This window comes from Protobothrops mucrosquamatus, unplaced genomic scaffold (genome assembly GCF_001527695.2).
Source record: "Protobothrops mucrosquamatus isolate PMUCROS unplaced genomic scaffold, P.Mucros_1.0 scaffold23, whole genome shotgun sequence".
In the NCBI taxonomy this organism is placed as follows: domain Eukaryota; kingdom Metazoa; phylum Chordata; class Lepidosauria; order Squamata; family Viperidae; genus Protobothrops; species Protobothrops mucrosquamatus.
In genome coordinates, this window is record NW_015386408.1 from 801,984 (window position 1) to 829,191 (window position 27,208).

At 38.3% G+C, this 27,208-nt stretch overlaps 1 protein-coding gene across 1 annotated transcript; it reads left to right on the top strand.

Annotated features, from left to right (window-relative positions):
* Positions 1–496: 496 nt before the first annotated feature.
* Positions 497–20,761, top strand: ELOVL2 (ELOVL fatty acid elongase 2). Its single transcript, XM_015810824.1, has 8 exons — positions 497–502; positions 8,514–8,577; positions 12,000–12,187; positions 16,932–17,009; positions 17,739–17,910; positions 18,445–18,569; positions 19,268–19,402; positions 20,636–20,761. The coding sequence occupies exons 1-8, from the start codon at positions 497–499 to the stop codon at positions 20,759–20,761; spliced, it is 894 nt and encodes a 297-aa protein (XP_015666310.1).
* Positions 20,762–27,208: the final 6,447 nt, after the last annotated feature.

Below are 27,208 nucleotides of genomic sequence, written 5' to 3' on the forward strand. Positions count from 1 at the left end.
TCCATGTAGCCTGCTCGTAGTGCATTGGAAACACAGCTGTCAGTGATTTTGTCCCACAATTGCTTCACCCAAGTCACGACCTCTGACAGGAGAGGCTTCACACAGTTCCCATGCTTATTTCTGTCCATTCTGTGTTCACTGATTTCCCTGTGCAAGTGGTCCTTGAATGGCTTGTTTATGGCAATATCCAGAGTCTGGAGACAGGCAGCCATTCCTTCAGGAATCATTATTCGATCTATTCTTCTCTGTGCAAGGAACTTCTTCATGTCTTTTAGCGAAGTGAGTGCTGGCTGAATCCCAGACCAGCAGACCTCTTTGCCCACCTCACAAAACAAGTGGCAGCATTAAATCAACCCACTTCCTAATCACTGCATGTGTGCACCGGGCTTTTTCAGTTTCAAGAACATAAATGCCTGAAACACGTTCAATTTTATCTCTCTTGTCCTTAGAGATGACTAGAGGTGGGACCTTTGTTCCATACAGATGAATTGCCAAAATGCAGGTAACACGTGCACTTTCATAACCAATGGAGGGCATGTAGATTGACGAGGCACCCCTCTGATCAATTATTGTTTGAGATGCTTAGCCCATAAACACTGCAGTTTCATCCATGGCAATCATGTTTGACAGCTGGTACTTTGAAAAGTCGATGCCATCAACAAAGGACTTGAATGAAATTTACGTTTAATACGTTCAGCATCCTGCAGCTTGATCAGTATTGTTGATCTTCTTAGAGAAAGTTCATACCGCTGAAGGAAGCCATCCATCCATCCATCCATCCATCCATCCATCCAACAATGCTTTGAATTGTTCTGGGATTATTTCCAGTTGTGGTGCCAGTGCAATCCAGTCACAGATTTTTCTTCAAAAAAACTTATTTTGTTTCCCTGCACGTGGCAGCAGTGGATCGCAAAGGAGAAACAGCACAGGGTAAGGAAAGAAATGCAATTCCTGGCAGGAGTGAGAACATCTGGGTGGTGGTGTACCAAGCTCTCTACCTCCACAGGGAAGGGGCAGCCGGCATGGGTGCTGATGGCAGGATGCCTGCCCACTTCACCACCCTCCCTCTCTGAGCCTCCGGTGCTCCATCTGCCACTTTAGTGGCTCTATAGGCAGAGCTGTGAAGTTCTCTTCTCTGACAGAGAAGAGAATGGGCAGGTGAGGGGGCACCTGCCCCACTTGTTCCGTGGCTGGTTTCGGCCGAGCCGTGTTGCGCTAGCCAATTGCCTGCCCGCCTGCTTCACCACCCTCCTTCCCCGAGCCTCCAGTGCTCCACCTGCTGCTTTGGTCGACCTGGTGGCCCCCACCTCGGCACCCTGTCCATCGCCGCCCAGTAAGGCCGCCCCGGGACTGCAGGGGTTGGCCTGGCACGGGAAGGGCATGCACCTGCCCTGGTACTGTCCGCCACCATGTTCTTGCTGCCGCATTGCAGATATGATCATCGAACAATCTACAAAGTCCCAAGGTCATTTACTTGGTTGGGCCACTGAGAACTAGTCCCCGTCATTTTATAAGTGAAACATGGATTCCTATCTGCAGTGTGCACCACATTACACTTGCTGTTGTCGAATTGCATTTGCCACTTAGTGAAACAGTCACATCAGATATTTGCTCAAAACATTTTATGCAACACCATTTAAATTAGCCCACTGGGGGGGGTAGCCCCATTTGGTTACAATTTTTCTAATATGCATGCAGAAATTGCAATTTTTATATGCATGCCCATCTCTTTCCAAGTTGAATGTGGGAGCTGAGTAAACAGTGAAACAAGAATGTAATTATTTTCCATGAGAAACGATGATTGGTTCTGTACAGCCTATTCATACACCCCTTCTGGGCACATATTGGCTATGAAAAAAGCTGGAATATAATAACCTTCAATTGTGTATCGTCTCACCATGACCAAGTGAAGGAATTAGATGCTTTCTGATGCTTCCAAAAGATAATTAAGGCCCAGTTCCTTCAGTGACCATGTTCACAGCTCATTAGACAGTTTCAAAAGCGTATGTTCCAAATTCTTTCCTCAAGCTTTCACAACGTGCCTGCTGGTTGTATGAATAGTTGTGGCTATAGATAATAAATAACCCTTTTTGTTTATGCAAAAATCCAGCCACTGAAGCTGTGTCGCAGTCATGTGAACAAAACTCAGGCACTTGGTTGCTGCTATGACCCCCCACCTCATCTTTTTCCCATCCTGCCCCCCCCCTAAGTCCTACATCCACCTTCCCACCTCTGGCAATTAAAGTGCATCACCTTAGGTTGTTAAGCAAGGACAACAGGTGGTAGCCATTTGTGCCCTCCTGCCAGTTTCCCTATTGGCTTTTCTTGTAGCGAAACTGATCAAATGGTGATTTCATGAATGTGGGATGCTGTGAGGTTGTAATTGAGTTCTCGAATCACAATTACATAACTGCAGATATACTACAACCAATACAGTTATAAAGACTGTTAAGTACTGCTCAGCATTGTTGTAAGTTTGAACAGTGATGGAATGAGTAATTGTGAAACAAGGACAACCTGTATTTCATTTAAAAAAATAATCCAGTAAAATTATTGCTGGAGGCTATAATCATTTTCAAGCATTGTAAAAATATTTCTTACATTTCTGCTTTTAATCTTTACCCACTTTTGTATATTTTTTTTAATATCCTTCCATTTCAGTGTATTCTCATTATTGATTAATGGTTAATCATTGGCTTGGTATCTATTATTAAGGCATTCATTAAAAAAAATACACCATCTGGGTAGGAACGGGAAGCAGCAAAACTAAGTGTATGCTAGTAGAAAAGAACAAACAAGCACTTCAGTTTTTTATGTTACTCAGGATTAAATTGGGATTGGATTTTATATCATAATATGAAATAGTAAAGGAAACAATATTAGGTCTGGAAAACCAATAATCTAACCTAAGACATGCTTCAAAATTTAGCAATATGGGAACAATTAATGCTAACATGCCATGCATATTTACTTGAGAATAAGATATACTCTATTTTTATAACTTATTAATCATTTTGCCTACCTTGCAAATGGCAGAAAAGGTAAACAAAAGGCACGAATTAAAATAAATTATAAAGTCAGTATGGGAAAATGAATTCACAACTCAAGGACTACCATTAAGGAGACTCTCCATCAGCCATTTGTACAGGTGTGTGTGTGTGTGTGTGTGTGTGTGTGTATCTTCTCCAAGCAAATGCCTCAAGAGTCTGAAATATCTGATGGGAGTGAAGTAGCTTTGCTATGACTGTGTTAAAGTGTTTGGATAATTTGGATTAAGGCTCAAAAATCCCATAAGTTATTGGTAATACTATGAATTTACTAATAGGGAAGGAGTGGCTACTAAACAATACATAGCAGAAGTGCAGGTTTCGCTGAACATTTATTGGTTTATAATAATAGTAGTAATAATAATAATAATAGTAATAATAGTAATAGTAATAACAATAACAACAACAACAACACAAGAATAGTCCAACCCCCTGCTCAGGCAGGAAACCCTATACCATTTCAGACAAATGGCTGTCCAGTCTCTTCTTAAAAACGTCCAGTGTTGGAGCATTCACCGCTTCTGGAGGCAGGTTGTTCCAGTGATTAATTGTTCTAACTATCAGGAAATTTCTCCTTAGTTCTAGGTTGCTTCTTGCCTTGATTAGTTTCCATCCGTTGCTTCTTGTCCTGCCTTCAGGTGTTTTGGAGAATAGCTTGACTCCCTCTTCTTTGTGGCAGCCCGAGGTATTATGTATAAATGTATGAATGTAAGCATGTACAAATGGGCAGTACTTGTCATAACAATACTTGTCACTTTGTGAAATACTGAGGTAGGGCTAATTCCTTGGTCTCACTTCAAAGTAAGTGGCTGTTCAACCACTGTGCTGCTTAGAAGTGAAAGGGGAGGACTTTGCATTACAGATAGTCCTCACTTAAGGACTACTCTATTTAGGGATATTTTGACATTAAAACAGCACTGAAAAAGTAACTTTACGACTGCTCCTTGCACCTATGATTATTGCAGTGTTCCTGTAGTCATGTGATCAAGATATGGATGCTTTGCGACAGTGGCTTTTTATGACCCTCACCGCATCCCCTGGTCAGATGATCATCATTTGTCTACTTCACAGCTGACTTCTAACAGAATTCATGGAAAAGCTAGCAGTAAAATTACAAGCTGTGATCACATGATAGTTCGCTTAATGACCATGGGTGATTTGTTTAACAACCACAGTAGATGTGAGGTTGTAAGTCAGCCACAATCACATGACATTTCACTTAACTCCATTTCACTTGAGAGTTGCCCATCTCAATTTTCGTCATTAAAGGTGGACTAACTGTACAGTTTTGTTTTAGATTAGATTTGCTTGTAGCTTCACTGCAATAAACTTCTCTCCAAAACTTCTCAAGCCTAGTATTGCAGGCAAAGCAATTATATCAAATTCAGGGGGATGAATCCAGATTTAGAATTTCCTGGAGTATGCCTATTGAAATCAATTGGGATTTAGTACCGTAATATTTATTGATTTATTCATGTTTAATTAGTCTTGAATTCTCTATCTGAATCTTATGAAACTAGAATGAGCAGCTATAAACAGTCAAATTTTATAAAAAGAAATACCTTCCTGGAAAACAATTTCATATAGTTATGAGTACAATGACTGATAACAATAACAATTTATGGAAAGTCCCTTAGATGGAGAAATGTCCCTCTCCAATAAAATTCTGTATTTCTCATCTTCCACTCAGCAATACAAATGAATCACAGTCCTTCAAACTGAGGGCTTGCAGAGATTTTGCCCCCAATGTTAGACTTCAATTTAATAATTTACATTATGACAATTTTGTATAAGTTGGTTTTCATAATATAATTATAAATTAGGGCATGTGCACATATAACTGGTGAACAGGATTAGCAAAGGTGGGTTTAAATTTATGTTGTGACCCTCCAGGTATCACAGCCAGGTTCTTTTTAAAAATATTTATTGTAATGACCACTTTTGTGTGGATGTATGTGATATTTTGTTTAGTATATCTTCTATATACATGGAGAAGAACAGGAAAATAAAGCATTCCAATATAACTTATACAACAAACTGTATACAGCCTAAAACACTTCGTATCTTAAGGAAAAGGACAAGAGGACATCACCACTCATTCTAGGTAGAAGTCTGTATAGACATTTAAATTTTTCCTCAATGTGATAATAAAATAGTATCCTCCATCATAATTGAAGGCTACAAGTTAAGGGCGTGCACATGGCACATCATTCTTCCTTCCAAAGTTTTATTGTAACCTATCAGCAATTGCCAAGTTTGGTGATTACTGTTCAGTTTTACTTTATGCCCTGAGAATTTGTGGTTTACAATAACAAAACAGTTGCAGTTGTTTCAAAATATAACATAGTAGCATTTGCGACATCCTTCAAAGATACTTTCATGGTTTCCTGTCTTTCGGCAGCATATGTTGCTTAAGCATCTTATCATTTAAAGAGCACCCTGTCCTGACCTTGTTAATATCTATAGTGGCAAAGCTCACGGAGCATTCTTGTATAACAACATGCTATTGTAGTATAGATAGTCTGTTTAGCAACTGAGTCATTTAGTGACTGTTCACTAAAAGATGAAAAAGGTCCGTAAAGCGAAGGAAAGCTGAAATAAGATCATAAGCACAGTCAGTTTCACTTAGCAACCACTTTGCTTAATGACGGAGTTGCCAATCTCTAACAAGCACTACTGTACCTGTATATCAGGAACATGAGAATGTATTCATAGAAGTAAATCTGCATTCACTGAAGAATCTACGGTTATCCGATATGTTCAGCCTTGTCCCATCTTACCATTCTCAGTCCTTTATCCATTTTTCTGTTGCATTGTAATTCCCCAAGCTATTAAAGCCACCCATTTTCTATTCTGACTAGTTTAATAATCATGGGTCTTGAGTCAACTTATTCTAAATTGCTAGCCACTGATTTTCAGAGAAAATTTTCTGATTTTTACCAGAGACCATGCACTTGAATGAAATGCAATAGCCGATAATCTGGGGTCCTGTAGAAAAGAACCACCACCAATATTATCTGACATCAGAAATGCTATGTTTAAATGCCACTAAAACACTGCGGTTTAATTCTGCTACTAACATGTAACAGAAAATTGCCATTGTCGAAAAGAATATCAAAGACCACTGAATTTTCTGCTGTTGACCATGCATGTCTTCTCCACAGGGCCAAATCTATCCAATACATGGAGTGTGAAGAATCAGAATAAAAATGTATCAGAATAAATATTTGATTGTTTGAAAATTTATTATTGCCGAGAGTCTTTCCCACCCCTCTTTAGTTGAGTTAGATAATGGCTCTCTCTAAATGACCCTCAAATTCAGTTTTTAAAATATACAGGTTAGTGAAACAACAAAAACTGGGAAGAACTGTGGACTGCAACCTAATTAAAAAATAATATAGAATGGTGGGTCCTAATTTGGCATGTCTTCTTATCTGTATTGAACTGTTGGCATGTATCCCTAAAAGTTGGGACTGTGATTTTTAGATTGAACAATCTGGGCAACTATAACCCAATTAGCATTTTACGTATTATTAGCAAAACCCTCAAAACTTCTAGAAGTTATTGTATTGCCTGCATTCTAGAAACATTCTAGTGGGAGAAGCAAACAACTTCAGAGCTACTCAACAAACCACAGACAAGGACTGGTATAATGCCATCTAGTTTAAAAATATTAAATTGTTCCCTTAAGTAGCCTTTGTTATCTTCAGCTATGCATCTGATCTCATCCTGCAGAAAACCTGTGAAGCAAATATAAGGACTAACTGATAAATCTGCATTTGTTTACTCTCATTTATAGGTTATATCCTAATATTTGTGTCAGGTACAGTACATTGGGCCAATTAATGGAGAAGATTTGGAGACAATTTAAAATACAGTAAGATGTCTCCCTCATCTTGTGCTTAACTTTTAAATTAACTTTGTAGCAGGGCATCCTGGATTATTCCCTTGAATACTTTATGCCTTTGGGATGGATGTGAATGGCCTAGGTTGGTTCTTGAGGAAATTATGTAGGTAGGTAATGATAGAATGAACAAAATATCCATGAATTTTAGGGAGCCAGTTATAGTGTTCCAAGGCAGCAATGTATCCTGATTTGCTCACTGTTCCCACATGTTATAGAAACATTTCATCAGCAGTTTTGGAGGGCACATTTAAGAAAACTCCATATACGCAACCCCTATATCCTTGTGACTGTGGGACAATGGTCATAATTGTTGCTGTATCCTTTGCAGAGGTTCTTTAAATGTATTGTTAGTCCTACTTATGATTCCTTTTCCCCCCTTGAAATGACAATAATCAGATCCTTCTTTTAAAAATAGTTACATAATATAGCTAAATTCTGCTTGGTTGCTAATAGAAACTGAGAACAGATAGCTCTAATTTAATCTGTGCTTGTTTAGTTGGTTTCTAATTTACTAAATTGGTAGAATAATCCTCCTTAATTACAGAGTTGGTGTTTGAGGTTCTATCATACTTCTACTCTTACATTTCTGTTGATTTTTCCTTGTAATAATTGACTATATTATTTCTGAATATATTTTGCAAATGACTAGTCACAAATTCTAACTCAGTTTCAAATAAGAGCAGTTAGATTTCATATTTACCAGAAGTTATCAATTGCAATCATTATCAGTCTTCAATATTACATAAAACTCTTTATAACAGGCAAAAGATAAAATCTCAATAAACTTCGACAGAATGACTTAAAATTTGAACTTGATCAAATCAGATCATGCTTGTTGTGGCAAAGGATCCCTTTCAACCAATAATGCCATTAAAATATTCCGTAAGTATCACAATCTCTTCTAAAAAGTTATTATGCAAATTATACTCTTCCTAGATTGCTTTAAAAGGAAGTATTCAAATTGACAAATGTTGCCATCTTTAGTTCCAATGCCAGATGGGCTATTCTTTTAGGTTAAAAGAAATCTTGAAATCACTCAACAATTTTTGTTTAATTGTGTTCTCAAATTACTGCTCATTTTTATTAAGATGTATAAATATAAGAAATTGATTGTTTCTGTTGTTAGCTTCCAGATGTTAAAACACCGGAAAACCAAAATATTTATTTCTTTATATCATTGACACACATTGCCTTGTTTTAAAACTTAAAACAACAGTGAAGAGCTTTGAGGAACCTCATGGTTAAAGACAATGTTTTTCAAATCTGATGTCTATTTTTTAGATTATTATTTTTTTCTTAATATATATTTTTCATACACACAAATGGTTTTTTAAAGATATAAATATTGAAAATGGATCATTAACTTGTTTGCATTCTCAGATTACATGCATTCATACTTTGGTCATTCGCCTTTTCTGCTGTGATTATCTGTCTGTCTGTCTGTCTGTCTATCATCATCAATCATCTATCATCTTTGATAGGAATATGAACAAATAATGAATGTAATTCATTATATAATGTATAATATAATACAATTCCTGTTTTCTTTTACCTTTTAGGAACAGCTGAAGGCTTTTGATAAAGAAGTAAATGAGTTTGTGGATTATATGTTTGGAGATAGAGGTATGCATTTTCTGGAGCTTTCTTGGCTGCCCAATGTTTTAGCAGGTATTTAGAAATAATGTATAACTGAAAATGTGATCTAAAAATGACTGAGCACAGTAAGTGATGGAGAGCCTTAGAAATTCTATTCCTTTCTTTTACTTCCACAATGCTGAGTAATAAATAATATGATTATGATCATTTAAAATGTGAAACTTGGCAAGATTTCATTGACTTCAAAATTCTTTCTTTGTTTCTTTGTAATTTGGGAATGTTCAAGAGAGAAAAGAAATCCACTTGAGTATGTGGAAAAGGGAATTCTTTCTTCCCTTCCCTCTCACTTAGACAGAGATCAGGAAGCAGATTTTGTGGATCCAATTTGAATGTTTACCTCTTCCCTGCTTTTTATTTTGTGTTGGATTTTGATATTGCGTGATCCCCCCAAAAAATCTCTGGATGCCTTACAACATTTAAAAGTACATAATTTAAAAAGCATGACCAATTGGACAAAACCACATAAGTAATATTTGCAATAGTGGTGAATATCTGTAGTTCAGGTGTAGGATGAGGTGAAGGTCTGTTCTCTGAACTTCTGGGTTGGTTTATGAATGTTTCGTTACCTCTAAACTCGGCTGAAGATGTTACCTAGCTTGGTAACGAAATGTTCAGAAACCAACCCACAAGCTCAGAGGATGAACCTTCAACCTCATAAGTAATATTTAAAAAAAAAAATCAACGGGATTCCACAAGCACTCTAACCCTAACGTTGGGGAGCAGAACTAGGTCTCCAGAACACTTGAAGAGTGGGATATATAAATATATATAAATCTCCATGTGTCAGCCCTCCTAAGTCGAACAGGCTAGGAAACCAATGTCATGCAGGTCAGTATTGTTGTTGTTGCGAAGTCGTGTCTGACCCATCGCGACCCCATGGACAACGTTCCTCCAGGCCTTCCTGTCCTCTACCATCTTCTGGAGTCCATTTAAGCTCACGCCTACTGCTTCAGTGACTCCATCCAGCCACCTCATTCTCTGTCGTCCCCTTCTTCTATCTTTCCCAGCATTAGGCTCTTCTCCAGTGAGTCCTTCCTTCTCATTAGGTAGCCAAAGTATTTGAGTTTCAACTTCAGGATCTGGCCTTCTAAAGAGCAGTCAGGGTTGATCTCCTCTAGGACTGATCGGTTTGATCGCCTTGCAGTCCAGGGGACTCGCAGGAGTCTTCTCCAGCACCATAGTTCAAAGGCCTCAATTCTTTGGCGCTCAGCCTTTCTTATGGTCCACCTTTCACAGCCATACATTGCAACTGGGAAAACCATGGCCTTGACTATACGTACTTTTGTTGGCAGGGTGATGTCTCTGCTTTTTAGTATGCTGTCTAGATTTGCCATAGCTTTCTTCCCCAGGAGCAAGCATCTTTTAATTTCTTGGCTGCAGTCCCCATTTGCGGTGATCTTGGAGCCCAGGAAGATAAAATCTGTCACTACCTCCATTTCTTCCCCATCTATTTGCCAGGAATTGAGCAGGCCGGATGCCACGATCTTGGTTTTCTTAATGTTGAGTTTCAAGCCAACTTTTGCACTCTCCTTCTTCACCTGCATCAAGAGGCTCTTTAGTTCCTCTTCACTTTCTACCATTATAAAGACATAGTAGCATAATCCTGCAAGTCTGGATGCTCTTCCCCCTACCTTCCTTCATCTTCCTTCTGTCTCTCAAAACTATTCCCTCTGCTCAGCACACAGGGGGATGCTGTTCCAGAGGTCTTGGCAGAGAAGCCATAGTTTTTCAGTCCCACCAGATGAAAACGTTTAATGGAGGGGACCTGGAGCACACCTCTTCTGATTATGTTTACCAAATGGGCAGAAAATTTGGAGATATGTGGCCCTTCAGATAACCAGGCCCTTTGCCACGAACCGCTCCATAGGTGATGAAAACAGTGCCTTGAATTGAGGCCAACTGGTGACCCATTCAGCTTACATAGCAGCAATGACACATGGGTGTAAGGAAGGAGTACCTGATTTCCTTTGCAATTAAGTAGATGCTAGTGAAACACATGTGGAAACAGACTGAGTTGAAAGACCAGCGACTGTCTAATGGACGGTTGATTTGTCATTCTAACAATTGGGGTCCATTTTTTTAGAATTTGTCAGTCAATTAAAATGTAAGTATTAGGACAAAGTGCATTCATTCGTACAAATATATTGAAGAGAATATTTTGCAGCAGGTATAAAGACTAGGAAAATCTTTTACCGTGCAGCATGTATTGGGACAGGTTTTAGGAATTTTCATGTGAATTCTTACATGTTGTAGAATTGGGCAAGAAAAGTAATCAAGCCTGAAATTAATAAATTTATAATTTCTCTATTATGTATTATATACTCTGTGTGCATGTGTGTGTGTGTGTGTATTAAGTATGAGCTGTGTGTGTTAAGTATGAGCCACAGTGGCACAGTGATTAGAATGCAGTATTGCAGGCTAATTCTGCCAACTGCCAGCAGTTTGATTCTTACTCAAGATTGACTCAGCCTTCCATCCTTCCGAAGTCAGCAAAATGAGGACCCAGATTATTGGGGGCCAATATGCTCACTCTGTAAACCACTTAGAGAGGGCTGTAAAGCATTGTGAAGTGGTATATGAGTCTAAGTGCTAAATATGAGAAGCTGGAGAAGTACCGGGGTCTGAAGAAGGAACTGGGGAAGATGTGGCAAGTAAAAGCCAAATGGCCCTAGTAGTTCATAGGAGCACTCACGGCTGTGACTCCTAAACAGGGACAGTGGCTCCAACAGATCTCAGGAACCTACGTTTATTTTGCTTATAAATAAAAGCTTTTTTAGTTCAATGGATTTAGACCGTAAACGTATGTTTAAATTTTCAACAGTTTCAACAGATTTTCTACTTCCAGTTTTTATCATACATTTAGCAGCCATGCTTTATACAGGTAATCCTCTACTTGTGACCATTCATTCAGCAATGGGTGGGCTCTCCAACTGCTTAAGGCAATCCATGCTCCACATAATGACCCACAGCCGGGATTGCATGGATGCCTTCCTTAATGACAGCAACAACCTAAGGACTTTATTCTGAGCTCATTTGGGGCCATAAGTCGAGGATTACCTGCAGTTTAAACAAATCATTTACAGTACATCAAATAATTATTGTTATTTGCCCCAGCACAATATTTTTTTTTACAAATAACCCTCTATGCTGTGGTGGACAGCTTAGCTGTTGTAGTATGACTAGGATATGACAGCTGCTTCCCATAAATTTAATTTTTTTTGATGTGCAAATGCAAATATGTGTTTGTATGTGTGTATGAGTATGTATATTATAACCATAATATATGATTATAATACCTAACAATTTAATTGAGTATTAAAAGAATAAGCAAGAACTGATCATGGTGATTAATTTTTTTATTGGGGTATATTTTATTGTCATTTCTTCAGATCCCAGGGTCAGAGGGTGGCTTATGCTGGATTCATACTTACCTACTTTTGCTCTCTCCATGCTATATCTACTCTTGATATGGCTGGGCACCATGTTTATGAAGAACAGGCCTGCTCTGTCACTCAGGGGTCTTCTTATTGTGTATAACTTTGGAGTCACAATGCTATCGTTTTACATGCTAATAGAGGTATGTCTTCTTAACTGAGCACAACTTTCTTTTCTTGTTCTTTTAATTCAACCAATTGGGATTTGGTAAGAATTATTTATTTGGGTCAAATTAACTTCAACCTTCCCAAAGTGGAATTGAGTGATGTTTTAAATGCATCTGTGCTGTACATTCAGAAACGTCTATTCTTTTAATTTCTGTGATCTCTATGACTTAATAGGGGTAAAAAACAACACCAAGGTACTGTACACAGCAGCATAAGAACAGGCACTAAGCATTAGATACATAAAAGCAGGGGTGTACCGCACTAGACAGGACCCATTGTTTAAAATATACAGAGGGACCTCAGAGGCAGTGCAATGCATAGTGGAAGGGTGTAAGATGCAGGCAGGATGGCATATACAAGAAAGGTACAACCAAGTAGGTGGCATTGTATGCAGGAACATCTGCACAGTGGGCTAGACCCTCCCAAGTTCAGATGGGAGATTCCACAAGTGGTGGAGAATTAAGAGGGCTAAGATTCTGTAGGGCAGATCCAGACAAACAGCAGGTCATGATAATAGAAATTTTGGTATTAGAAAAAGAACAGAAGATAACAGTGGTGTAGCAGTGCTATATGACAGCAACATCGGGAAGAAGGAGTCTGAGAAGCTGGAGAAGTACTAGGGTCTGAAGGAGGAAATGGAGAAGATGCGGAAAGTAAAGGCCAAAGTGATCCCAGTGGTGATAGAAACACTCAAGGCTGTAACTCCTAACAGGTGCCAGGAGCTGTCTGTCAAGAAAAGTGCAGTACTAGGAACAGCTAAGATACTGCACAGAACCCTCAAACTCCCAAGTCTGTGGTAGAGGATGTGAAATTGAGGAAGGCACACACCATCTATAGGAGTGAGAAAGAATTGTTTATCTGTCATCTGTCTATTATCGATCTCTATCATATCTATCTATCTATCTATCTATCTATCTATCTATCTATCTATCTATCTATCATCTGTCTGTCTGTCTGTCTGTCTGTCTATCTATCTATCTATCTATCTATCTACCTACCTACCTACCTACCTACCTACCTACCTACCTACCTACCTATCATTATCTATCAAAATAGAGACCTTTCTTGGTCATTTGGGCGCTTCAAATTTCATACAGGTACTTCTCTATTCCCAGTACACTGCTATTTTTCTAATGAAATTCTGTTTAAAAATAATCTTTCTACAATCTCTGATTTTATGCAATAGCACATAGTTGGATATAGCTGTTCCTATTTAACTAAATCTGGATGTCAACCACTAGCCAATTAAACAGTAACTGTTGCCATCAGAGTATGAAGGGACAGTCTTTTTCTAGCTAAAGTGCAGGCAAATGCCTTTCCTTAGTCTTCCGTTGAATGCTTAAATGTCAGGATTTTGAATATTCCAGGGATATTCCTGGAAAACAGACATGTTAATAGCTGATTTATTAAAAACCACTGATTTATTAAAAACCACAGCAATGCCTAGTAGTATTGCAAAGACCATAGTTTCAGACATCATTCAGTGCAGTGACATTCTCTCATCATGGATGACACTCACCATATTTTGATTATTCAGCTTAGTGCAAATCATACACTATATTCTAATAATTTATTTCTCTGGGATAGAGGCGCTGCTGTCTTTAAATACTGCCTGCCTTATATCTCAGCAGCCCATCTAAAACCATGGATTAAACCAGCTCTTTGAAGAGCATCTAAAAATAGGCAACCTACATAGAAAGCAGAGCTTCCGCAAAGCAGGAAATCTGGATTGCTCCTTGAACAAAGCAGTGATACAGGACCTCCTCTCCTGCCCTAGATTTGCTTTTTGGATTCTGCACTGATTTTCTCCACAGTTCCTTCTGAATCTATCTGAAAAGAAACAAAACATTAATTAAACTTGGATTTGGTTTAAACACTTGACTTATCCTACCTCATCACGATACCACCACAAAGAAAAAAGTTTCATATTATTTACGTTCATGCAATACAGAAACGGATAAAATGATAAGTAAGATAAGTAAGTTTGGAGTTTTAGATTCCAGTCCAGATGTATTTTGAAATGCTGACCATTTTGAAACTTAGTTGTACCATTTGTGGATCATTTGCTTCAAGAAGCACTGCATCATAGCAACTCTAGGCACCTGCCAACTAGCAGAATTTACACAGGAAGGTCTCTGCCTTAGCCAGTAATAAATATTAGGAAAAAAATCTGAATGACTCACCGAGGTGTTTATATCTTTTGCCACTTCCTTCATAAGTCAAGGTGGACTATATTTATTTGATCTTTATTTGTGGTAACTGACCTACTCTCTTTAATGTTTGCAATATATGTTATGGCAGTAAGCAAGCAATATGCGTTATGGTAATAAGTAAGCAATAAACGATTGCTTTTTGACTAAACATAATTTTGTAGCAAACAGATTGCTGACTCATACAAAATAATTGCAAAAAGATCATTTAGAAAGAAAGAATTCTTGATTTACGTCTCTGTCGTCCTTCCAAAGTACACGTTAAATGGAAGTTGTTGTTTACAACCACAGAATTAATTCTAGCAGTGAAAGAGAGGAATATAAGGGAGAAAGTTGCTTGCAAACTTGGTTCTAGGATTTTAGCTTTATCAGCTTTTTAGTTAAACCTTCCAGCTGAATCCACAAAACAAAAACTCTCAGGTTTCTTGTCTGCCTTCATAACCTTGTGCCACTTGTGAGCATGACAAATGATACCCAAGCTGTTCTTATGACTAAGAAATATGCACTCCATTAGGTTCCTGCAAAAATATTTCTCAGGAGGCCAAAATCATGTTGCTCTTTCCATCTGCTTCCCTTTGCATTCCTCTGAAACCAAACAGGTTCATTTCAGAAGGCAAGGGGCACTGTCAAATAATGAGCCATTTCATCAGATCACTAGCATAGCAGATTTATACCTCTATGTGAGATTGCATTTGATCTTTTTATACTGTATGTGCCTGCCTTTTGTTATTAAATGTTTGCTGTTTTGTGATTTCCAGATTTTTATATTAAATGCTTACTTTATTCATATTTTTATGCTTAACTAGTTAACAAAATAAAAATATAAATACTTCAAACTAAGTATAATAAGGACTGGCTTTTCCCAATCATATCTGCTTGACCCATCAGAGCAGGGGGGCAAGGGATGTTATAGGTCCCCTCCCTTAGGAAGTCCACTAGGGGAACCAAGAAGAAAGACCTTCTCCATAGTGCAGGAGTAGGCAACCTTGGCTCTTTTATGACTCGTGGACTGCAACTCCCAGAATTCTGGGAGTTGAAGTCCACGAGTCATAAAAGAACCAAGGTTGCCTACCCCTGTCATAGTGGATCACTCCCTGCAGTACATCATCCCTGTAAAAACAAGATTGACACACCCCCCCACACACACACACTCCCACCACTTTGATGGTCTTTTGAAAAGTCCTGAAAATACATTTCTGCCAATGAGCCTGGGACCTCAGGGTGATATGGAGTCCATCGGGCAATTGTCTGATTATTGTCACCAGAGGCATGGGGGTTTATTGGTTTTTGTATTTTGTATTATTTTACTTTTGTAAGCCACCTGGAATCATTGTGAGTTGGGTATGTAAATTTTCTAAATAAATAAATAGATACATAAATACATAAAATTACTTCAAAAATTAATAATGAAAAAAAGAGAAAACTGGCCTAAAAATTATCTTAAAAACTCCAAAACCTTTTACTCCCTTCCTTATCCCTGTGTTAACAAAAATCTAATCCAGACTCTGGCAAACAATCACATATCAACAATGTTACTTATAAGAGTTAGGCATCTCATAGGACGGAGCTCTCCAATCTTTCCAGGTTGGGTTCCCGGAGGGAAAGGGAGAAGCAGGGAAATGCGTAAAACAGGCATGTGCACACGGCAGCACTAGCACCCACGTGCATGCGCAAGTGGACCACGCGTACCCACAGCAGCACTGGTGGTGGTGCTGGTGCCTGCACGCATGCACAAACTGGCCACTAGTGCCCGTGTGATGCTGGCGTTGTCACTAGCACCCCCATGCATACACAAACGGGTCCGCTAGTACCCCATGGCAGCACTAGCGTGAGTGGGGAAGGTGCATGCACACTCGCCAGCCATTCCAACAGGCCACAAACCGGTATTGGGCTGCAGTCCACAGGTTGGGGACCCTTGTCATAGGAGATGACACCGCTTACATAATTAACAAATGCTTACTAGAAAAACACTGTTTCATTATTTCCTCACATTCAAAATAACAATGGAGTTGAATTGTCAAAGTTTAAGGTAAATTTAAACTATTTAAGTTTTGCTGCAAATTTTTATTAAATTTCTTGACAAAGATCACTGTATTATGTTAATTCAGTTTAATTATAGGTTTTGGACATTTGGGTGAACAGTTCCAGTCATCTGCATAAAAATGCAAAAGAATATTACCAAGGAATTGAGTGTAGCTGACTTTGGGAAATCAAGAACTCTAAGAGAAACTACTTGGATGAAGATTTATTTTATTAATATGCTTAAAACTGAAATTATCTCTTACTTAAATCCCAAGTGCGTGCCATAATTAATATAAGATTTTATTTAGGTGTTTGTTTGTTCTATTTATTTAGGCACCCATCTCACATATGTGACTCTGAGAGGCTTACAAAATTAAAAACACAAATAATAATAAAAAGAAACCGTAAGAACAAAAATATTAAAAACATAAAAACTATTAAAACCACTGTTTTCCATTCAAAATAATAAATATGTTTTCTCTTTCAGCTAATTCTTGCTACACGGGAAGGAAATTATAACTTACAATGTCAGAACTTGACCAGCGCAGGAGAAGCTGACCTCAGGGTAAAAGAAATTTAATAAACAGGGAACACTGATGTGTTCACACATGGTTTAATGCATTTGATTCCAACAATGCAATCTGTGTAGGTGTGGGATCTGAAACCCTAATATTTCTTGCAAAGACAGTTAATGCATTTGGAGAGTGTTACATTGAAATTTTCTCCTCTAATACTTTATGTATAATGTTTTGTACAGACTGGGACAGACTTAGCTATTGTCTCATTGAATTTCTTTGAGCTTACTTTGGACAGATATGTACTGTATGCAATTGCATGGTCTATGCTTGATTTATATGACTGCCCATTTTACAGCAGTGACTCTGGGTGACATAACATGGATTAAAACAGCAGGCGTTACAGGATGCCCAAGATCAAAGCAATAACCCCAATCATTTAAAAAAAAAAAATCGCATCAGCAGTAGAACTCACCTAATCTCTTGGTCCAAAAGGCTGGGGAAACACTCTTCTGTGTACCTAAATTTCAGTGACTGGAATTTTTGTTTGCCATATTTTTTTTTATTATTCCTTACTTTTTGTGCACAAGATTCATTTTCCTAATCTTAAAATTCTGGTGCAGCTGTTTGCTTTTTATTGGCAAAATCATCATCAAAATTATTCTAGCTACCCTAGAATATCTTCAAAATGAGTTAGTATTTTGTTCTCTGGTTTCTTTAAATTAACTGAATATTTGCTTTAAGATGACATTATTAATTTTGCAGATTCTTTCTTGCAGGTGGCCCGGGTGTTGTGGTGGTATTACTTTTCCAAAGTCATTGAATTTGCTGACACTCTTTTCTTTGTTTTGCGAAAGAAAAGTAATCAAATAACTTTCCTTCATGTTTATCATCATGTCACTATGTTTAACATCTGGTGGTGCGTCATGAACTGGATACCTTGTGGACAAAGTGAGTATTTAGAGATGTCAATTGAGATACTGCAAAACAACATACTTGGATAACTTTCCCGTAGAATTTGTCTGATTGCCAATCTGCATCATTAAAAAAAAAAAAATAGGGGGTGGATGTAACAATACCTTTAGTAAACATGAGCAAAAGATGGCTCTGAATCTGAATAAACATTCAGCAATAGGTAAATAGGTGAACATGGGAAGGCTGCAGCAGGTTACACTGCAAGAATCATTGCTGTAGATATAAAGAAATACCTGTAGCTCACAATAGCATTGGCGTACTCCAGATGATCAGTAAATGGCAGAAAATATTTTGCCATCCAGATTTTGCAGGCAGAATATAATAAGGGCAGAAAAAAACTTAACGCAACCATATTTAGATAAATCATTTGTGCCATAGAAATCAGGTTGCATTCTTCAATACTAAGAAAACTGCAATATGTTAAAAGTGTCATAAATTGTTACTGCTGCTTCACAGAAACAAGTATTTTATAATGAATATATGACAACCTATTTGATTATGTTTACACAGGTTTCTTTGGACCCACTTTGAATAGCTTTATCCACATCCTCATGTACTCCTACTATGGATTGTCTGTCATTCCATCCATGCGTAAATACCTTTGGTGGAAGAAATACCTCACTCAAGCACAACTGGTACAATTGCATTCTCATTTGATCTTAGTAATCACAGTTTAAAGAGTAAAAATCCTAAGTGTTGAAGCAAGATGGAATTATAGGGACAACCCGCTTTGAAACGAAGATAGAACTGAGGATAAAATCAGTTTGGGTAGTAGATTATTCAGCTTTACAAAACTTCCACGGCAAGCTTTTTTATTACACATGGAAGTTAATGTTATGCACATTTGAATCCAACTATTTCTGTAATGCAATGATGGGCAAAATGGGACCTTTAAATGTTGAGCTTTGCTCCCCTTTACTTTAACCTTCATGATCAGAAATGAGAAATGATGGAAGATATACTTCAGCATCTGAAAGACCAGACTATCCCCTGAAGTTATCACAGAAAGTGAGACAGAGGAAGAAAATAGGTTTGATGAGCAGAGCAGCTATAAATCAAGAAGTGGCTGATATTTGAGCAGTTATGTTAAATTAGAAGATAAATGTGCATCGCAGCACTTGTTGGTAAATGTAGACGTATTCCAGTTTTCCCTTATTCTGTTCTAGCCTTCCCCCCCAGATGCCAGAGTCTTCAACACAAGCAACTATGGTAGGGCTATATAGATCACTGCCTTAGCAGAACAGACCACATATAATGATTGTATTATGAGGATCGATTTGAATCTTGACAAATTCATTCTGCAACTGGTGTGATGCTTTTTTTCTTTTAACAGATTCAGTTTTTGCTCACCATTACGCATACACTCAGTGCAGTTGTCAAACCCTGTGGTTTTCACTTTGGATGCCTCATCTTCCAGTTCTCCTATATGGCCACATTGGTGGTTCTGTTCATTAACTTTTATGTCAAGGTAAGCCAAGCAGCAAGAAAATGGAGAAGTGCATGCACAGGTCTGTTGTTGAGGAATGAAAGTTGAAGCTTGAAACACAAGCACCTCTGCTTTTTGGGTTTAAGTAATAAGTTGCTTCTGATTTGATTATCCAACCTAGATTGGTGACTTTGTTGCTCTCTCTTGACACCCTTCTTTCCCCCATGAAATGTGAAGGCAAATTAATAACCAGATCAGATTTCTATAGCCACTAACAATGGGACAAAGAAAATAAATATTTAAAAAGCTACAAAGATGTATCTGGCAGAATATTGCAGCATTTCAGATCTGAAAACCAAAAAATACATCTCAGTTTGCAAGAACACTTGGCTGCAACTCATTAAAGTAGCCATGTCTTTCCAGGATCACGCAGATATCTTTTGCAGTTGGGAATGGGACCCTAAGTACCTTTGCTTAAGCCAGTGGTTCTCAACCTGTGGGTCGGGACCCCATTTGGGGTCGATTGACCATTTCACGGGGGTCGCCAAGCAAGGCTGTCCGCCATTTTTTTTGTCCGCCATATTTTTCCCCCCTTTTCCGGCGGGTGCCTTACCTCCCTTGGGCTGGGCCAGCTGGTGGTCGGCCTGCTCCGTCTCTGCCGCTTGCCAGCTACGCCTCGGCCGGCGCAGGGGGCGGAACCACGCATGCGCGGCGCTCCCGGGCAGGGAAAGTCCTCGACTTACGACTGGCTGGGTAGTCCTCGACTTACGACCGGTTTAGTCCTCGACTTACGACCGGTTTAGTCCTCGACTTACGACCGGTTTAGTCCTCGACTTACGACCAGTTGGGGTCACGGCATTAAAAAGGTTGAGAACCACTGTCTTATAACAAGAAATAATGCAATTATCAGGATCAGTATGATTGCATAATGGGCAAAAGATGAGCTGAAAGACCTTTTCTGCCAAATTCTGCTATCCACAAACAGAAGATTGTTGGATCTATGTTCAGGCTGGGGTGGGGGGGGGTGTAAGAAGGAAGGGGCAAAGAAAAGGTGCAATTTTAGCTGCCCATTTAACTGTTCCAGGAAGTCAGAAGGGATAGTTCTACAAACTAACTTGCAATAGCAAGATATGAAAATGTTAAAACATGTGGGCATTACCTAGTATGAAAGTATTGTATCGATATGAGACTGCATGCTGTTTAAACATTAGACAAATCATATTTGCATGCTTCTTTATATCCACATTTAATCACCACTTTAACTTTTCTTTTCAGACATATCGGAAAGCATCTTCAAAAGCTAACGTGAAAAAGATTCCTCTGGTGACAGAAATTAAGAATGGGTTCCATAAAGACTACCTAAAAGAAATTAATGGTGCTCTGAAGAAAAAAGTACAATAACCATATTTTTACTATTACATTGTAGAATACAAATACCTCTCACAACACTTTTCTAAAACAAAGCAAAACTATTATACACGACTTTAGTACAATTTTAAACTGGGTGGTAACTGATTCTTCTACTCCCCATTTAACTGATTTCTTTTTAAAAATAGACTATTAAATGGTGAAGGCACTTACCTCTTTTATCGGGCTGAAGGCAATTTGCATTCTGTAATTCTTAATATAGAGAAGATGCCTTGAGAACTTTCCCTTTAATAACAAAGATTTGGATATTCTTGAATAGAATCTAAAAAGTTAAAACTAGCAGCAGACTGCAGTCTATGAGAAAACAATGTGTATTATTTGTTCAGTGATACAGCTCACTCCTTTTTTGTGTTCTCTTAGTTTCACTCGATTTATAATAGGGGGAAAAAATCTTGTGTGCTCAAAATCTTGGTCGTTGCCTTGATGGTGCTATAGATTGCTCTTATCACCCGTTCTAGAAACAGGATGGAATATATAGTGCAATGGGATTAATTACAAATTCACATTTAGCTACAGTGAAACCATCGGAACATTAGTGTGTCTGTATGCCATCTTTTCAAAATGCACTGCTTTAAAACTGAACAGAAATAGTTCCATAAACCTCTCCTTGAATGTTTATATCCGTAGCTGTATACCAGGGGTAGTCAACCTTGGCTCTTTTATGACTCAGCTTAGCTGGCTCAGGAATTCTGGGAGTTGAAATCCACGAGTCATAAAAGAGCCAAGGTTGACTACCCCTGCTGTATACCTTAAACACCATGACTATCACACAATGGGCAGAAAGTTATTAACTTTGGAGGTTGAAGTCCAACAATTTTGGTTTTATTTCCAAATGTCAATTGTTGCTTTGAAATTCAACAGAGACACTATCTATTCTCATTATGCCACATCTACAGACAACTAAAACCGATTCAGCAAATCAAATGGCTGGTTGAGTGTACGTTAACATTAATATTATAATTGAGACTAGCAATGCAATAAAGTAACTCAACCTTCCTGAAAGCAAGTTTGCCCATGTATGCCAACTTGGCATTTTGGGTACCAAGTAAAATTCTATTCACTTGAGATGTGAAAAGCTATATATCCTTAGAATTCAAATACTGAAGACAGAACTACCCAAATCACCCTAGACAGAGCTAAATGCATTTATCCAGTTTGATACCTTTTCTATTGTTATAGAAATAGGTAACAGGTGGACAAAAGCATTTGCACAGCTAGTAATTCCACATACTCAAGATAAGAGACATGATCAATTCTAAAAGTAAAATGATGATAGGGGACAGTTAGTATTTGGCTGATCATTTTACATTTTATTTTGCACACCATTTCTACATTTTTAGTGTCTGACTTCATAACCAATTTGGAAGAGTATATTATTATCATTCCTATAGCAGAGGGAGGAAGACATGAAAACAGAGTAGACTGAGATTCACTGAAAACATTTTTTCACCAATTCAGCTTAAGTATTTCTCTGAAAGGTTCAATAGTATGATTCAGGATTTCTGTATTATAATTCCTAAAAGAAGTTTCATTTAATTTCCCATAACTCTCTACTGAAAGTCAACACTAAAAACCCTAGAAAAACTTCATTCCATCAGATGCATTAGACCACGAGTCTCCAAAGTTGGCAACTTTAAGGCTTGTGGACTTCAGCTCCCAGAATTCCCCAGCCAGCATGGCTGGCTGAGGAAATAAAGGAGCTAAAGTCCACAAGTCTTAAAGTTGTCAAGTTCTGATCTGACTGATTGGGAGTGCTGAGAACTGAAAGGTTTACTGAGGGTACCAACTGAGGAAGAGAGTTTAATCCAAGTTAAGTCAGCAAAGTAAGTCTGTAACGGGGGGGACCCATAACAAACAATATTCATGCGTCACTGAAGGGATTCTCGTAGAAACCTTTCCACAGGGCAGTGAATATTAGAGATAGTAAATTATACAAGGATTGTCTCACTCACCTTGATGGTTTAAAAAAAAAACCCCTCCTAACATTGCCTTAATGATTAAGCTTAACCAAGCTTTTAAAGGGCTGAAAAAAATGTTATCCTGTTAACATTTAAAACCGTTTGAATAAGCTACATTCAGGTATTCACCGAATGCAGAAAAACCAATCAAAATGCTGCTATTTTGAATCACAACCAAGATTATGGCTTTTAAAATGATTTTCTTGTAAACATTGACCATTGAAAATAAATGATGTTTTACAGCAACATATTTTAAAGTCTTCTCTTTTTGTCCATCTGGCACTGAAATAGCTTCAAGCACATTAGCTGGCAAATTATTCATTGTTAACTTTCAGTTCCTTTCTTCAACCCTATAAAAATCTATACCATATTTTATTGTTAACAGCCTTTCTCCTTCAAGCAGATGTAGAAAATAATCTTTGTACCAACTGTGAGTTTTCTTTAGAGATATAATTTTATCATTAGTTTCTTTCTTTGCTGTTTGGCTCACCAACCTACTGCAGGGATACCGCATTGATTTTCAAGATTTGCGAAACATTTGGCAAATTGTTTTTCCATGGATTATGGTGAACAAGTGGAAACAGAAAGGATTCACACTCTTATAAAGTGAAATGCAAAGTTATGTTTAAAGCTCATGGAGGAATGATTTAGAACAGAGGTCACCAACCTTTCTCAGTTGGCGGACCGGAGGGAAAGGGAGGGGGAAGCATTTTACTTGCGCACGCATGGGGCCATGAGCATGTGGGTGATGCACATGGGCGGGGCTAGTGTTTGCCTGATACTTGCTAATCTCGCCCTGTTCTTACACAACACAGCACCGTTTCCGCACTCCACGGCGCCTGTTTTTGCACCCTGCAGCGTGGCAGCATCCCTTTTTTGCACCGAGGTGCGGTGGCATCCTGTTTTCACACCCTGCAGTGTAGCAGCATCCCATTTTTGCGCCCCACGGCGCAGCGGCATCCCATTTTCCCATTCCAAGGCGTGGCGGGGCCTGTTTTTGCGCCCTACAGCGTGGCATTCTATTTTCATGCCCCACAGCCACAGCGCTAGCGTGAGTAGGGGTGTGTGCGCACTGGCTAACCTGTCCTGCAGCCCAGTGGCTAGTAGGCCACGGCCCAGTACTGGGCTGCGGCCCACAGGTTGGGGACCCCTGATTTAGAAGATTCTTTTCTAAGGTACTCAAAACAGGCCGAAGTGGGTCTTTCACAATTCCTAAAAGGATGCCAAAACAAGATATAGTAAACTTGTCATTTGTCTGGTAGCAGTAGTAGTCTAGTAGTCATCCAGACGGTTTCACCCCAGATATTGTATATAGATAGTCCTTGACTTATGAGCCTGATTGACCCTAGTAATTATGATAAGTCATGATAGTTGTAAAGCAGGACATCAAGTTACCGGCCCGATTTTACTTTGTTTTGCAGTGGTCATTAAGCGAATGCAGCAGTTGTAAAGAAAACACTGCACTAGTTAAGCAAGTCCATTATTTGCTATAGCTCATTTTTTGCCGGAAACTGGAAACAAACACTGGTTTCTGGCAAAAACATAAAAAACATCACTTGACCCCGGGGTGCTACAAATAGCCATAAATGTGGTTCAGTTGCTGAGTGCATAAAATGTGGCCATCAGAACTTAAGAAGTGCATCATAAGCAGCTTGGGGGGGGGGCTGTTGCTAAGTGACCAATTGTAAGTTGAGGATTACAGTACCTAATTTTTCATCTGTGAAAGCTGGTGACAGTCTCCAACATAAAAATGGGGGGAAACAGACAAGCAATTGTTTCTAGTTAGAAACAGGAATCAGTATTTAATTTTGTTTGCAATATATACAAACAAACATACACACACACACACATAGCTGATTGCTGTGGTTATATATATACACACATGTAGCTGATTGCTGTGGTTCAAAGCAGAATTTGAAGGGTTTTGTTCCACAAAAAAACTAGTCAGCATTACCTCGTGGCAAAGAAACAACTGAAAATGTATGATTGCACTGAATAATGAGACAATTACTACTGAATATATTCATGTAGTGTATTTTCAAGTGACTTGATATATTTGATGAGTGTTGCTTAAGCTTACATTTAAGATAAACTTAAATTAGACAACAGCCCCACTTTTGCTCCGCTCTTAAATGTGGTCAGTGGCTTTTCTATCCTGTGGGAAAAGGAAGAAAACCGTTTCATCATTTATGAAATTTTTTCAATAGAAAAAATCATTTTTCAACAGAAACTAAAACTAACCACGAGTTAAAATACAATTTTTATCAGTTTTATACCAACCCATCATATAGAAAAGGTCACAATATGTCTATCTGGTGGGTGTCAAACTGGAGAGCATTGCTCATGTAGGTAACTAGAGACAAGATACTTAATCTCTACATGAAATGTTTAGTAAAAATATATCTTCATACTCAGCTGAAATCTGTTAATCCTTATATTTCTCAAGTTTCAATTGTTAAAATGTATACTGAATTATACACACATACATTTTCATTGTGAATTGTTCCATGCAGGCCCCCTGTGTCTTCCAGCAGTATATCCATGGACTGTATCCTGCAATAAAAGGCAAAGCAGAAGCAACTGAGATGTGCAAAGTGGAAACAGAACTGTTTAAAACTGAAGTTTATATATCTAGTTCCCATTTCACTCATACAACAGATCTGGACTATGACTGCTTTCCCTAAAGCAAAAGACTGCAGTCTAAATGTCATTGTTACTTGTGCAATATATGATAGGGTTTTTCACCTCTAGTACAAAAAACCTGAATGTGTCAGGTAAAATATCAGAGGTAATATAATTGGAGGTCTCTGCCCAATAGGGTACAACATGATGGATTGTGCATAGCTGGGAAATTATACTGCATATGTGAACCACCCAGGGTGGCGCAGTGGTTAGAATGTAAGTATTGCAGGCTAACTCTGCCCACAGTCAGGAGTTCGATCCTGACCGGCTCACAGTTGACTCAGCCTTCCATCCTTCCGAGGTCAGTAAAACGAGGACCCGGATTGTTGGGGGAAATAGGCTGACATTGTAAACCATTCAGAGAGGACTGTAAAGCACTGTAAAACAGTACATAAGTCTAAGTACTATTGCTATTGCTATATACCTAAAAAAGAAGCACCACCTTACTCAAACTGCTCTGGAAAACTGCAAATAGCACTGGAGAAGAAAGTACCATCCATTTCTTGATATTTGACACTTTAAATGTATAGTATACAAACATTCTAACAATGGTAAGGTAGAGATAGTTGAACCCATATCCAAGAGAAAAGATGTGCAAAGGAAACGTTAATGGTGCTTTTTGGACAGACAGGAAAAAACTAAATACCTCTGTATCTGGTGAATGCAAAATGCATTCAGCTTACAGTTCAGTTTATTGGATTGTTTTGTCCAAAATTCCTGTAACAAATTTTCTTAATGTGAGTCAGATGACAAAGCATTAAAATCAGTTAACCAACAATGGAGAGAGAATAACCATAGAGAGAATAACCATACATACCATGGTATCCTTTTCAAGGCTTGAGAGAAACTCTGTTCTCTTCTCAAGGTTGGCAAGTTCTTTAACAACACTCTTGTGGAAGATTTCCAGTTCATGCAGTCTGTAGCGGATATATCGAAGATACGCATTTCATTAGCAAAATGAATCTTGATATTGCTATATACTAGTGCAAAATGTAAATGCCATTATCCATTTCATCAGTTTCTGCCAAGTGACTTAATAGGTTTGCACTGCTTGATTTGGAAGTCAACTGATGAGTAAACCAATCTAGTTTGAATAACATCTAATACAGGTAGTCCTCAACTTACAACAGTTCATTTAGTGACCATTTCAAAGTTACACCGGCACTGAAAACATTGAATTATGATTGTTTTTCCACATTTATGACTGTTGCAGCATCCCCACAATCATGTGATCTAAGTTCAGACGCTTGGCAACTGACTCATATTTATGACGGTTGCAGTGTCCCAGGGCCATATGATCACTTTTTGCGAACAAGCAAAGTCAACGGAAGCCAGATTCACTTAATAATTGTGTCACTAACAACTGCAGTGATTCACTTAACAACTGTGGCAGGAAAGGTTGTAAAATGGAGCAAAATTCATTTAATAAATGTCTCACTTAGCAACAAAAACTTTGGGCTCAATTATGGTTGTAAGTCGAGGACTACCTGTAAGTTGTTTGCGAATCATATTTTTGGTAGATTTGGTTTCCTTCAAAACTTTTTTTTTTATTGTGGAAGCCTTGTTAAAACTAACCACTATGCAGAGATTTCCCTCAACTATTGCTTTTATTTATTATGTTATTGTATTTCTTTACAGCATACAATATAAAAGCATTGTTGTACACATTCTACCTTGATGCTCAATTCACACAAAGCAACAGCAAGACACAAATAAGCCTAACCAATGTCTAACTTAATTGGTTTAATTAATTGTTTATGGAAGCACTTCCAATGTAAGA

Excerpts from the sequence above, each read along its gene's own strand:
- ELOVL2 (XM_015810824.1), top strand. Across the intron at positions 12,188-16,931 it reads CGTTTTACATGCTAATAGAG|CTAATTCTTGCTACACGGGA; the intron begins GTATGTCTTCTT and ends TTTCTCTTTCAG. Across the intron at positions 19,403-20,635 it reads TCATTAACTTTTATGTCAAG|ACATATCGGAAAGCATCTTC; the intron begins GTAAGCCAAGCA and ends TTTTCTTTTCAG.